The 14,175-nt window shown below is 44.1% G+C and overlaps 1 protein-coding gene across 1 annotated transcript; it reads left to right on the top strand.

Annotated features, from left to right (window-relative positions):
- The first annotated feature begins 301 nt into the window (after window positions 1–301).
- Window positions 302–14,175, top strand: ZNF598 (zinc finger protein 598). Its single transcript, XM_019620619.2, has 12 exons — window positions 302–502; window positions 2,367–2,479; window positions 3,591–3,720; window positions 5,679–5,890; window positions 6,185–6,402; window positions 6,835–6,952; window positions 7,974–8,155; window positions 9,324–9,396; window positions 10,060–10,820; window positions 11,149–11,284; window positions 11,529–11,673; window positions 11,919–14,175. Exons 1-12 carry the CDS (start codon window positions 302–304, stop codon window positions 12,264–12,266), a joined length of 2,637 nt encoding a protein of 878 aa, XP_019476164.1. The 3' UTR covers window positions 12,267–14,175.

The raw sequence follows: 14,175 nt of genomic DNA, 5'->3' as shown, positions 1-14,175 counted from the left end.
TGAGGCCTCGGCGCGGCGCAGCGCCGCGTTCCTCGCGGTCCGAGGAAACGAAAGGCGGGCGGGGCGGGCGGGGGTCGCGGCGTCCGGCTCCGCTGTGCGGGTGTTAACGAGGCGGGGTTCCGCCGTCCCGCACTTCTGTCGGATTTTGGTCGCCCCGCGTGCCGCTCAGCGCGTCGCCACGCGGCGGGGATGGGGCCAGGGGTGGGATGTGGGGCTGTGGGGCTGGGGCTGTAGGGTTGGGGTTGGGGCTGTGGAGTTGGGGAAACTTCGCTCAGGGATGTGGCTGTAAGAGCGTGCAGCGATGCGGGGAAGAAGGAATGCTGCGAGAGGAGAGGAGCTGCTGCGTTGGGCGAGAGATCGCAGAGAGGTGGAGATGAAGTCAAAGCGGCGCCCCGGAGGAGGGGGTTCGCCGCCTCCCGCTGACAAAAGCTGCGTTTTTACCTTGGCGGCTTCTCGTGCCGCTCAAATGGCAGCGGGACTGAAGATCCCTGAAGGTCTCCGAGTTGGTGGGTGCCACAAATGGTTTTGCTGTGTAGGATTTGGTTTTGAAACTGAGCTCACCGGCACGTGAGCGGTGTCCAGATCTGGACAGAAAGGACACAGATCTCCTTTGAACCTGATTTTTACCATAGAATTGCCAAAAACCTCTGAGGTCCCCAACTCATCCCACCATGCCCACTGACCACGTCCCTCAGTGCCACATCTCTATGGTTCTTAATACCTCCAGGAATGATGACCCCATCCCTTCCCTGGGCAGCAGTGCCAGTGCCTGACTGCTCTTCTGAAGAAGAGTTTCCCAGTAGCCATCCTGAGCTTCCCCTGCTGCCACTTAAAGCCGGTACCTCTGTGCACACCTCCTCTCTTAGGAAGCAATCTGTGGTCTTGCTCGGCTGCCGTAAAACCACTGCTCTCAGGGTTGCAGATGGACTGTGAGCACTTCAGCTCTATAACAGTTGGTGTATTTATGTGGCCTGAACTTCATCAAGACACCATCTCCTCTCATTTATTAATTGTTAAAAACGATCTTTTCGTTATAGTTGACTCAGTAGTAGTGTGTAGAATTAGAAGAGCCACATACATCTCATCACATCTCAGCTGATGCTATACTGGTCAGTGTAGACTGAACTGTAAGTGTCACAGTATGGTGTCCAGAGGAAATGGAAATAACTTTAAAGATGGCTGGCATTGCACTGCGTGATGGAGGAGAAAGCAGGATATACTTGTTATGGTAATATGTGCTCTCAGTGGTGTATAATTGCTGTGCTGGAGTTAGGCAGGATTGCCTGTTGACCTGTGAAGTCACCCTGATGTGTGCGTGGGTCAGGCTTGGAGGACTGGTCAGTGTGTTTGTTATACACGTGTGTGTTTGTCCTTGGAACTGCTGCAGGAATCTGTGATGGACTCCAGTGATAAAATCTGCTTTTCTGCAGTTTGTTCCTCCCTTCTGAAACTTTTTTCAGGTTGAAATGAAATGAAGTTTACAAAAACAAATGTTTTTAAAAATAACGTTGAGTTTGACATTTATCCAAAAATCTCAGCCTTGTAGTCACTTTGTTTTAAGCCTGACACTTCAGAGAGCTGTGTGTATATGCATGTATATACTTCAGTATAACATATACTTTAATAGTAGCTTCACTGTAAAGAAAGCTTTAAAAACTAACCTAGCCAAAAAGCCCAACCCAGAAGACTTGCTCTGAGGTGTTTCACCCCAGCAGGGGTAGAGGAGTGACTTCACAAGACTAAACTGAACTTGTATTCTATAACAGCTGTTCCAGTAAGGCTGCTGCTACACCAGCACTGCCCAGATGGGCAGCAGTGGGAGCAACCAGGTTCTCTTAGAATGGATGCACCGTGCAAATGATTTGGGAAGTGATGTAGCATTTTCCCTTACTTTGCTGATATTTGAGGAAAGAGGAAGCAGTGGTCTCTCCATCAGACCCTGAGTCGTGTCACTTTCCCTTGCAGGCTGTTTGTGTGGTCTCCTACTGGGAGATAGGAGGCAGCTGAGCGCAGGGCTCCGGGCAACGAGTGGATTGCACTGCTGGGAGATATTTGTGCCCTGTGTGCGTGGCTGTGGTAGCCAAGCATCATAAAAATGTTTCCTAATGTAGTTCAAAATCCAAAGACCAGGCAAGTCCAACTCACCCTGCATGGTGCTCTTGCTGGAAGCTGATAAGCAGTCGCAGTTGCTGACGGCTGTGGGGACAGCGAGCAGTGGTGACACACAGCTCTGGCCCTGCTGTCTAAGCCTTTGGCTACGGTGAGATCCCGACAAACAAAGGTTGTGCTGAGGAGTTGGTCTGCCATCCTAAATACTGCACGGCCCACATATGCCATCTCTGATCCCTGTGTTGTGTTGCCTGTAGGTTGTCTTTGGGCGGAAGCTTACATCTTTCTCGACAATAGCACTTAACAAGTTGCAGCATGAGAAGAAGTATGACATTTATTTTATGGATGGAGAAGTTTATGCGCTCTACAGGTAAATACGAGAATCCTTTCTGTAATTTGTCCCTAAAACATCACGTTTTTATCTATGTTACATGGCCAGAAGTGCCTTCTTTAATGGAAAAGTGTGGTTTTACAGAAATGGTGACTTTGATGCAATGTCCATTGGTCACTGAGCAGCACAGGTGGTTTTGGTGGGGTGAGGGCAGCACAGGTGGGAAAGGAGCAGCTCCTCTGTTAGATGTACAGAAGCTCTGCCAACAAAAGTTGCTTTTTGCTTCTTTACCAAGGGCAAACTTGTTGCAAGGCTCTTCATTCCTTGCCTGACTGCTGTATAAATCAGTAAAGGCAAAATTTCTCTTATGATGGTATTTATCCCTGTGTTGCATATGGAGTAATCAAAACCAGTAGTACCATACATCATACGAAGAGAAGAGCATCCTCTTCCTGCAAAGGTCTTGGTTACAAATGGGAGAAAAAAGGTGAAAACGAAACTTTGCGATACGTTTATAATTTCCATTTCATGAGGTCGGGCAGTGGGTTTTTGTAAGCAGAAGCAGTTGGAAACATGTTCTGATTAATTATACACCAGCCGTGGAAATTACTTTTGATGGTACCGTTTCTGCAGGGCTGCTGAGATCACTGCCCACAGAACAGTAATCAAGTGTGAGTGAGTGGGGGTTCCCACTGAGACCAGTGTTCTGCTTCAGCTCTTGCTGGGAATCGTGCTTACTTTTTTAATCTCCCCACTCCATCATATACTTCAGTTGCTGTTGGTATAAACCATAACTAAATCAGATGTGAGTGTAGCCCACATCAGCTGAATCTTCAGTAAGGCAGGGGTGTGTTGCACAGACGTGTTCCAGTCCATCTGCAGGCTGTGTGCTGGTACAGTGCTGCTCACAGGGTGACTGCTCAGCTCACTTCTTATAGTTCAAGCCTCCAGGTAACTTTGTTCTCTTCTGTTCCTGACTGATGACAAAGTATCTCTGGAGTAAACAAAATGCTAACTTCATTACAAATAGCTGGGGGAGCAATAAGAATGCAGAATTCTTCCATGGACAGAATGTTTATCTTTCAATAAAGATATCGGGTTGCTGAGAGGGAACTGAATAACTTTTAGCAAATCTTTCTTTGTCCCTTAGGAAGCTGCTGCAGCATGAATGCTTTTTATGTCCAGATTTGAAGCCATTCAATACCTTTGCAGATCTGGAACAGCACATGAGAAAGCAGCATGAGCTCTTCTGTTGCAAACTCTGTGTTAAACACTTGAAGGTGAGTTGATTCAATGCTTTAATGGGATGGAAGGAGAGGGTGGTTCCTTACATGACCTGCTGGAGTACTTGTGGAGGTGGGGAGAAGGAGATGCTGAACAGCACCACTCTGCTGCTTAGGTTTCTCCTGTCTGCCTGCAGTCAGGTCAGTTGATTTCTTCTGAGACTTTCTTCTTCCATAAACTGATTAATGAAAGAGTCCTGAAGGTTCTAAATGGATTATGTTTTAGATTAAACCCAACCATATTAGTAAGCTTCTGAGGTTAACTCCTCCCCCACGATGCCTGTAAATACCGAACCCTATCTGTCTGATAGGAAGTTAATCCTGAGTTGTAGACAGGCTTTGTTACAGCTCTAACCGTAGTGATTTAGATATCTATTAGGACTTAGATTGACTTTATGAGCTAAATCCGTAACTGAGAAAATATTAGTGGTGGTTCAGAAAGCAGAGTGCATCATGGAATGATGGATTTCTCTCTCAGCTCAGAGCCAATGTAGCATTTACAGTTGAATCATGTACAGGATGAGAATCCATCTTGTTGGTTTAATGAAATATAATTATGTTTCATTTGTTTATTTTATTTGTTCATTTGTTCAGAGTGAATTTCCTGTATCTTGTTGGTTTGGTTGGAAAGTGAAACATGAGTGTCTACAGTTGAGGTCTGCTGCGTTTGATGTACGCACACAGAACACAATTGGGGCTGGTTTAAAACGTAAAGATGAAGCACTTAGTGGAAAGCTGAGTGGCATGTCAGTATTGAGCCTGAAAACTACTCATTTACTGTTGCCATTACTGGATTCTTGTTTGTTTGTTTGTTTCTTAACCCATTTGAATTTTACTTAGAACAGCTGTTGTTCTGCCAGCCAGGCAATGCTTTTTTCAGCCTGAAAGTCCAAATTTCACCTTTCCCTGGAGCTCAGGTTTTTGTTGTTTGGGTTTTTTTTGTATTTCTCAGTGATGTGTGAGGCCAAATCAGCCCTTGTTGCTAAATGAATGCTGGGGCTGCTAACCTTTGTGTCTTATAGTTGTCAGCACTGTTTATTGTTGTAGGAGGGAATTTAATGCATGAGCACGTATTTTGGTGTTTGTTTTCCCTAAAACTAATCGAATATCAGATCAGAGAAACGCACTTACGCTGTAATTTCACAGTTGGTTCCTGCAGGTCAGACTGTAGGTTGTTGCCCGAAGGAACAGGATCCAGGAGTTGTCAGGGTGGACTTGAATGAAGACCAATACATCTTTTTTGCAGGGTTAGTTTTCACTGAACTGATTTGACTCTCCGATCATTAGTGCTAAACAAGAAGAGGAAGACAAGGCAGCCTCTTTTAGTTGCAGTGTCCTTTGAACTCTGCTGAAGAGGTGCTTCCACAGGCAGCCTAGTTAGGCAGCACTAGAGTGGTAAACTAGTAGAATATGTTGGCTTCTAATTTCACAGTTCTGAAGAAATCCTTTTATTTTGGAGAAAGCTTCTGTGTTGTTAATACCCACTGCAGATGAATTCTTAAACTCGCAGGAGCTGCGGTCCGTCAGTGCAAGCAAAGCCAAGTGAACCTTTTTCCAGAGTGAGTTAAGATTCCTTGTTAAAGAGATAAGAAATAAAGGATGTTCTGTTCTCAAGGATGTGCTGATCTTCCTGGCATCTTCAGAACCCTTTCTATCAAAACAACCTGTGTGTTAGTAGGGGCAGAAGATTGGCTCTCAATGCAGAATTTGTTCACTGAACAGCATTGTTCTCAGGAAAGGAGAAAGGGTGAAGTTGATCTGTTTCCAGTGTTTGAGGTGAGTGAAGTGTAAGTGAGATGCAGTCAGGATCTATCACTTGAATCTTGGTTCCTAGTCACTGAAAATTTGAGTTGTGATCGTGAGCTGTCAGATTACATCTTTTTAAAGCAAATCTGTGACTTCTTCAGGTAAGTTGTGCAGAGCCTAGCTTATTCCATCCCTACATATTCCTTCAGATTTTTACATATGAAAGGAAATGGTACACTCGTAAGGACCTTGCTCGCCATCGAATCCACGGAGATCCAGATGACACCTCTCATCGTGGGCATCCCCTGTGCAAATTCTGTGACGAGCGTTATTTGGATAATGATGAGCTGCTGAAACATCTGAGACGAGATCACTATTTTTGTCACTTCTGTGACTCTGATGGTGCTCAGGAGTACTACAGGTTTGCAGAAATAGTTTTATTTTTCTTTCTGTAGCTTAAATTTTAGAAAAATGGTTTTGGCTCTGTGAGTTTTCTGAAAAGCAGTGCTTGAAGAGAGACTGCAGGAAGGTTGGCTGTAGGCTCTTTTGCTCCTTAAACCAACAGCTGCAGCAACCACTTTCTGTTTAGTTCATGTTTTAGAGCCTTCGTCTTTGGTGTTAATGCTAAGCGTTGACAGATGGAGTGAAGGATGATCATATAGCATCGGTGAAATACGTTTGGGGAATTACAGCTCAGCCTCTTTTCTTCCTCCAGCGATTACGAATACCTTCGCGAACACTTCCGTGAGAAGCATTTCCTTTGTGAAGAGGGACGGTGCAGTACAGAGCAGTTTACCCACGCTTTCCGCACTGAAATAGATTACAAAGCACATAAAACAGCCTGCCACAGCAAGAACAGGGCTGAGGCCAGGCAGAACCGGCAGATAGATCTTCAGTTTAATTATGCTCCTCGGCACCAGAGGAGAAATGAGGGTGAGTGTGGCTGGGGGTGTTGCGATGGCCAGGGATGTATTCATTCTTACTGCTTTGGTATTCAGAAATATCTGGTGATGGCTTCCTAGCTAGGAAGTTTCTTTGCAAGAGGGTGGAGAAGTCCTGGAACCAGGGCTCTGAGAGGCTGGGGAGTTTGTTCTTGAAGATAACCAGAAGTTGACAGAGCCACAGGCATCGTGAATGTGATTTCAGAGTTGGCCTTTTTTTGAGTGAGGGGATGAAGCAGACTTTTCTTCCGTGTGGAATGTACAGACTTTTACCATTCCTGGAGGTTTGATTAACCGCTTAATCATCAGAAGGAAATCAAGATAGATTTATTTGTAGTAGTGTAGTTTTGTTCTTTTTGGGGCATAGTACGGTGCCCAGATTAGAGAAATAACTTTAAGAATGATAACTATCCCTCCTGTTCAGGTGTTATAGGCGGAGAGGACTATGAAGAAGTTGACAGGTACAACAGGCAAGGGAGGTCAGGCAGATTGGGTGGCCGAGGAAGTCAGCAGAACAGAAGAGGCAGCTGGAGATACAAGAGGTGAGTAGCACAGCATTGTGTGGATTTCTGTTGTTGCTTAGTGCTCTTTCTTATCAATTAACAGAACTTCGGTGCACAGGTGGGAAGGAAGTAGGGACAAAGTTTGGAAGCTTCCATAGTGAATCCTTAACTGAGATTACAGCTAGTTTTCAGTCTAAGCCTGTGTGCTGGCTGCGTGCCTGGTGAAAGTGAAATTACTCTCTGAAGTTTAAGCTTCCTGGACTTGCCAAAGAAAGCAATCCCTGTGATCTTTGTCACATGGTTAACTGAAATCAGAATTCTTAATTTCAGCAATTATGGTTGTGCTAACTTCTTTTTAGAAGGATTTTTCCAAAGTAAATGATAAACATTTAGAGGTTTATTGGACTTTTTGGTCTGGTAACTGTGAAATTCCTATTCTGAGGCTCATGCTTTTCATTGAACAAACAGATCTCTGTGTGGCCAGACTGAGTGCTTTGGAGAAAGAAGAGGGTTAAGTATTGAAATGAAAGTTTGCATATATAAGACCTGAGTGCTTTTTACATACTGCACCTCCATTTTTCTTCTTTTTCTCACTGGATAGTCAGCTGGTTCATTACTGGTCATTTCACTGGGGAAGAAGTCCATCCCTGAACACCTTTATATGTTGGTGTCGCATGTGGATTTTGCATTCACTGAGAGTTTGTTATGAGCCATATTTCAAAGAATCACTTTGGTCTAGAAATAAGACTGCACATTTGAAAAGAAGAGAAGTAGGTGTCTGCTAGCATTCTTGGTACTGTCTCTCCCAATTCACGTCAATTGATTTCTTCTATCCTGGATTGTTATCACCACATGCAGAATTTGCAGATCCCTGGGTAAAATATTGCCTTTCTCACTAGCCAAGGGAAGAGTGGGTTTGTTTCAGCCTTCTCAGCAGGTGGCAGCACAAGGCCAGGGACAGGCATCAGAGCTTACTGCAGAGAGGTGAGAGGTGGAGTGTGAGGCGAAGGTGCCTCGTAATCCTTGCTGTTTTACCAAGAAAATCTGCCCTGTCCTGTAGGGAAGAAGAAGACAGAGACGTTGCAGCAGCAGTCAGGGCATCTGTAGCTGCTAAACGACAAGAAGAGAAGAAACGGGGAGAAGACAAAGAGGACAGCAGCAGTAGAGGTAAAAAGGAGGACTTGAGGGATTCGGAAGTACCCAGCTCCAAACGTGTGCCAAAGTCTTCAAGTGAAGCTACAGGTTAGTGTTGAACATTTTCTGCAGCTGCAGGGAGGCACGAGGGTGTGGTGATGGGTCTGGAGATCAGGCTGGCCAAAATGTGAATTGCCATACAGTGTTCTCAAAAGCCAGTGGATAAGAAGAAAGCTGTGTGGAGTCTTAATTCAGCAACACTCATGTACTGTGAAGCATGTCCGAGTGGGCTGGGATTTGTACAGCCAGTTATATTTAAAATGAAGCTGGGTAGAAATAGCAAGCAGTTAAGGTATGACAGTATTTGTGATGTTCTATCCAAATAATACTAAGACTGCCATATTCCTACTGTAGCATGCAAGAACTGATGTATTGTGATGTTTGGGATTAAGTTAGTCCCAGTAAAAGTTTGTAACTCGTTGATAGAATTGTTTTGGTATTACTGTTGCTTCAAATCCCTTTTCCACTGTTTTATTGCTTCTACAACAGGGTTCCTGCTCAAACTTTATATGCTTGCATAATGAGCTGGGAGCTGCTGAGAGTTTGGTTGTCTAATGGGTACAGCTCAGCTGGGGATGACAGACAAGGCTATCTTACCCTGCTGCTAGCCCAGCTTTTGCTGTATGTGTGTCAAAGCTGTTATCAATCTGTTTTTAAGCTGATGCAGTCCACAGCACTGCATTTTAAGACTAAGCCTAATTGGGAATGATTTATGTTTTGATGAAAACTGACTGCCCAGGAGCTAATTGCTTAGCAGTGTGGGCATCTGTGCAGCAGAGGTGTTGAACAGCTCAGAGGAGCAGCTTTCCAAGTGGAGAATCAGCATACTGAGTCAGAGTATCCTAACCCTTTTGCAGGCAGCTGATTGCTGGCCTCTGGGAAAAGCATAGAGCAGGCAGCTGGGGACATTGGCTTCTTAGTTGTGAAGGAATCATCTAGAGACTGTCTTATCTACCAGTGTTTTGCTCATATTAAGTTCCATGAATTGCCTGTGTGCTGGAGCTCGTACTGATGTCATAATGGTGAATGTGGTTAACTGAAGGAAATGCTGATACATGGACTTATTGCCCTTTTGGAATGTTGGTTAATGACATCAGCAGCTGCTGAAAATATAACTTGTTAATGTTGCTGTCATTTTCACTGATAGCTTCCACTTTGAAACTATTGGATTTTAGTTGAATATATTTCTTTGCTTTTTTTGTCAATACCTCAAAAGAAGCAGCTGCTAATGGTGCTTTAAGCCAAGATGACTTTCCAGCAATTGGTTCTGCAGCAGGACCTCTACAAGGGTAAGTTTGTTTAAGACTGCAGCAATGAGAAAGCTGATTTAGAAGCTTACTTGGGTTGTGTGTTTCTGGAATAATTACTTTTATAGATCTCTTGAACTGTAGGTGCTCCCCTCTCTCAGTTCCCCTTCTGCTTTGACCTCTTTCTGTGTTAGCTGCTGCATGAACAGCATAGGCTGTTGCTTCAGTTTGTAGCTTAATTTTTATGTTATGTTATGTTATGTTATTTTTGTAGTGCAGTTCCAGGGAACTTTTCAGTATTCCTAACTCCACTCATTTTTAACTCGCTAGCTTATCTTGAGGGAGCCATATGCTGTTGGGGTTTTTAAATTCATCATCTCGTTAAATGGGTGGTAACTTTATAAATAGAGTCTTTGCAGGATGTGGGCACTAGAATGTACTAGAAGCCTGCATGTGTGGCTTGCTGGTCAAGGTAAGTGTGCTAAGACAGCACTGACAAGACAGCAAGGCTAGTGAGACTGCTTTGAAGAGACTCATCCAGACACGGTTTATGTATTTGCGTTCTGTTCACGGTTATGCCAGCTGTGCCACTCTAACTGATGGATTGAAGAAGAATGCAGTCAGGCATGGAGCCTCTTTTGCCTGGTGGAGTTTTGCTGTCTGTGCAGTGGTGGTGTAACTAGGTGTACTTTTCCCTTCTCGCAGCTCTGCTCAGCTAGCAGCAGTTAAGCTTAAAGAAGATTTCCCCAGCTTGTCATCCTCTGCAGCACCCGCTGTCTCTTCTGGGATGTCTTTGACGTATACAGCGACTGCAAAGAAAACAGCTTTTCAAGAGGAGGATTTTCCAGCTCTGGTGTCCAAAATGAGGCCTAACAATAAAACAGTAACTAACATCACATCTGCATGGAACAGTGGTTCCGGTAAAAACGTGGTCAAAGCCATTAGCAACCCTTGCATAAATCAGATAGCCAAAAAATCATACTCCTTGAATAGCACTAAAGGAAATAAGAAGAGCAATAAACTCTCTCAGTCAGATGATGAAGACGGCAGTAGTGGCTTGACAACCCAGGAGATAAGGAACACACCAACAATGTTTGATGTGTCATCCTTGCTGGCAGCTTCTACCTCACAAACTTTCACAAAAGTGAGCAAGAAAAAGAGAATGGGGGTTGAGAAGCAGAGACCATCATCCCCACACCTGTTACAGGAGACATCATTGCCCAGGTCTTGTATTGAAAAGCTGCCAGAAGCAGAGCGGACATCAAATGCTGCTTCTGCTCTTCATGCCTCTGACAGATCTGCAGCTGTTGTGAATGGTCATTCAGAAAAATCATTAGCAATCTGTAGTACACCCAAAGAGCCCCCTGGCCTTAAAAAGCCCACAGTGATGAACCAATGCCCTTTACCTCAGGAAGACTTCCCAGCTCTTGGGAGCTCAGGATCAGCTCGAATGCCACCGCCACCGGGTAAGCACTTCAGGGCACTGACAGCTTTCTTGGCTGCAGCTTAGAGAAATGTGGCTAAAGTTACAAGGCAGCCTGAGTAACACAGTCTTGAAAGTCCTCTCTCTTTCTTAAAGTAATATCAGGAACTATGAAGCACTTCGTTAAGGCAACAGATTTCCACCTCTTTAATATTTAGGTTTCTTCTGAAATAGTGATGACTGCACTGTTGACTGTTACTTCTTGATGCTTCTGGAGAGTACATCAGACTGTTGGTGTTAATTTTACTTGCTGGTATGTGGGTGCCACAGATATGTGCTTTAACTTCCTGCCCATTTCTGTTTTCATTTAGGCTTTAACACTGTGGTGCTATTAAAGAATCCTCCTCCACCTCCAGGACTGTCAGTGCCTGTTAGTAAACCCCCACCAGGTTTTGCTGTTATTCCATCCACCAGTATCTCTGAACCTGTCACTACATCTTTGAATGAGTAAGTGAAAGTCCTTTTGTTAGAGTTACTTTACACATTGCATCTTTTGAGATATGCCATAGAAGCTTCAGAAGGAGCACAAAACACTGATAGGATTACTGTAACCATGTGCTGCTGACAGAAATTGCACGTGTAGTTGGGTGGAGAAAGGGAGAAAAGAATAATCGTATAATGTATGTCTGCAGCATATTTCCATAATATGAAGCAGTATCCAATTGCATTACTTTTGTTCCCCCAAATGCAGGGCAAAATCCAGCCAAGGGACATACTTGATACCTGAAAACTTTCAGCAAAGGAACATTCAGCTAATACAATCCATTAAAGAATTCCTCCAAAGTGATGAGTCCAAGTTCAATAAATTTAAAACTCATTCTGGGCAATTCAGACAGGTGAGTGGGCAAGAACCTTTGCATTCCTGAAATCCTCCTCTGCTCAGTTCATGTAGTGCCTCTGCTGTGGTTGGTGAGTGGACTAGATGCAGGTTTTCTTTTTTAACTGTGTGCTCCAGTGTAGCTCTTCTGTAGCACTGGCAAAGTGCGTGTAGTGTGACCTGGAAGAACGTGAATCTTTTTATAGATTAATGAGATTATTATTTGTTAAGCTTCTAATTATTCCAATTTTCTTTTCACTGAAGGGTCTGATTTCTGCAGCAGAGTATTACAAAAGTTGCCGAGAACTGCTTGGAGATAATTTCAAGAAAATTTTTAACGAGTTGCTGGTGTTGTTGCCAGACACAGTTAAGCAACAAGAACTGCTTTCTGCTCACAATGATTTCAAAATCAAAGAAAAGCAAAGTTCAAACAAATCCAAAAAGAACAAGAAGAATGTTTGGCAAACGGACTCCAACTCTGATCTCGACTGCTGCATCTGCCCAACATGTAAGCAAGTACTAACGCAGCAGGACATTGTCACTCATAAAGCTTTGCATATTGAGGATGAGGAGTTCCCTTCCTTACAAGCAATCAGTAGAATCATCAGTTAGCTCTTATGAAGACCAATAAAACAGTTTCTATCTATGAATATGCACTTTTTGGAATGAGGTTTGACAGTGTAGTGTGGCTGAGAGCTGGTGCCAGTTGAGTACTGATACACAGGTAACTGTTAGAGAGCCCTCTCAGTGCTGTTCATAAATACTGTGCAAAGGGATCACTGGACTGCTCCGTAGCTAATTAACATCCAAAGTCTGAGCTTCCAAAATGCCTGAGTAGAGTTAGGCCAAAATTGCAGGGTGGGCAGGCAGGGGGCCACCTTTCTCCTGTGACATGCAATAGCTGAGAAAATCTTTCTGATCTGATATCTGACTGGGGACACAATAGGGGAATATGCATCTGGCTCGGGGGGGTTTCTTTCTTTAGGGAAGGGTGGGAGCAGAGGGGGGGAGATATTGAATCACTGAAGTGAATAGAAGCAGAAGTGACTTCCCTTATATTCTGATTTTTGTGCTGTTTCTGTGACCACAGAAATCGAAGCAGTCAGGGGTGCAGAGATGCAGAACTGCTCCTACTCGCTGGTGAATAGGGCCGTTTCAGTTGTGTGTCTGTAAACGTTGGGCTGCTCGTATAGCTAAGAATATTCCTGTCTGAAAACTGAATTAATTCTACTACTTGAAGAATTGGACTGATCTGTGTGATGAGTTGAACCTGAGGTTTGAAGTCGCCTCTGACCTTTTATGTAACATGTTCTTTAAAGAAACTTTTTTTGTAGCACTGCATGTAGAACAATAATGTTAAGGCTTTACTTTCTGTAAAGCACACTTCACGGTGATTTTATTTAATGATTGCCACGTTTCTATTTCTTGGATGTATTAATGGTGGTAGCTCCAACCAACGGCATATTGGGATATTAAATGCTGCTGATCACTGACCATGTTTATCTGCAGTGCCTTTAAGTGCATTTATGTGTTTACAGTGGTCTGCACTAACGAGGATAATTTGTTCAGGCTATGGAGTGTTTACATCCTGTATCTCCCTTGGTGATGTTGGTCTGCAGTAGCTTTGCTCACGTTGCTTGCCATCTGTAACTTCCACCTCTAGGAAAACAGGAGCTGAATCTGTTCATTTGAAATAACTTCTCCAGCAGCAGCTATGATGTGATGGAATGACATGTCCTCCCTGTAGTGCATTTCCATGGCTATAATTAAGCATCTGATTCTTGCCCATCTTTGCAGACCAGGTTTAATTATTTTTAACATGTTGAGATTAATTTATGTAATTTTTAAGTGACAAAACACTGCTTTTATATAAGCGTTTCTATGAAATTGAGCTCAGTCTATTACTGAAGAGCTAGTCCTGGCTACAGCGTTTCTTCCTTGCCTTATACTTGTTAATTTTGCTTGCTGTCAGGCTGCAAAGTGCTTTCGGTTTCTTTTTCCAAATAATTCAGACTGTTTTGAATACCTGAATGTGTTGTGTTCAGCACAGGGGCCAGACTGCACGCCCTGAAAGAGGGAGGGAGGGGCCTTAGGCTGCATGGTTGTTGATAAAATGCATGAATACGTGGTGACGAGTAACGCTGCCATGTTCCTGGCGCGAGGCGCTGCCTCTCGAGCAGAGCCAGGTGTGCCAGCACCACGCCGGTGCTCCAGTTTGGATGCCAGCTGCCCAAGTCAGCAATGGATCTACATCCTCAGTTCTCTCCCCCGACTGCCCCTGGGGTTTGTAAAGCTCAGAGCAAACGAAGCGTGTATCTTCTGCAGGAGTTTCTGACGTCTTCCCTTTATTTTTCAGTTTATTTTCTTCTGTGTTAGCAAATACGTAAGTTCCCAGCTGTAGGTTGAGAACTCACGGTGCTGCTGTAAGTTTCCTCGAGGTGCTCAGATCTCCTTGGCCTGACGATGCAGTTTCCTTGCTCTCTGTGCTCACCTGATTAAATAAAGCATTACCAAATTTGTT

This window comes from Meleagris gallopavo, chromosome 16, assembly GCF_000146605.3.
Source record: "Meleagris gallopavo isolate NT-WF06-2002-E0010 breed Aviagen turkey brand Nicholas breeding stock chromosome 16, Turkey_5.1, whole genome shotgun sequence".
NCBI lineage: Eukaryota > Metazoa > Chordata > Aves > Galliformes > Phasianidae > Meleagris > Meleagris gallopavo.
The sequence above is the reverse complement of the archived record's forward strand: the minus strand, read 5'-3'. Positions and strand labels throughout refer to the sequence as shown.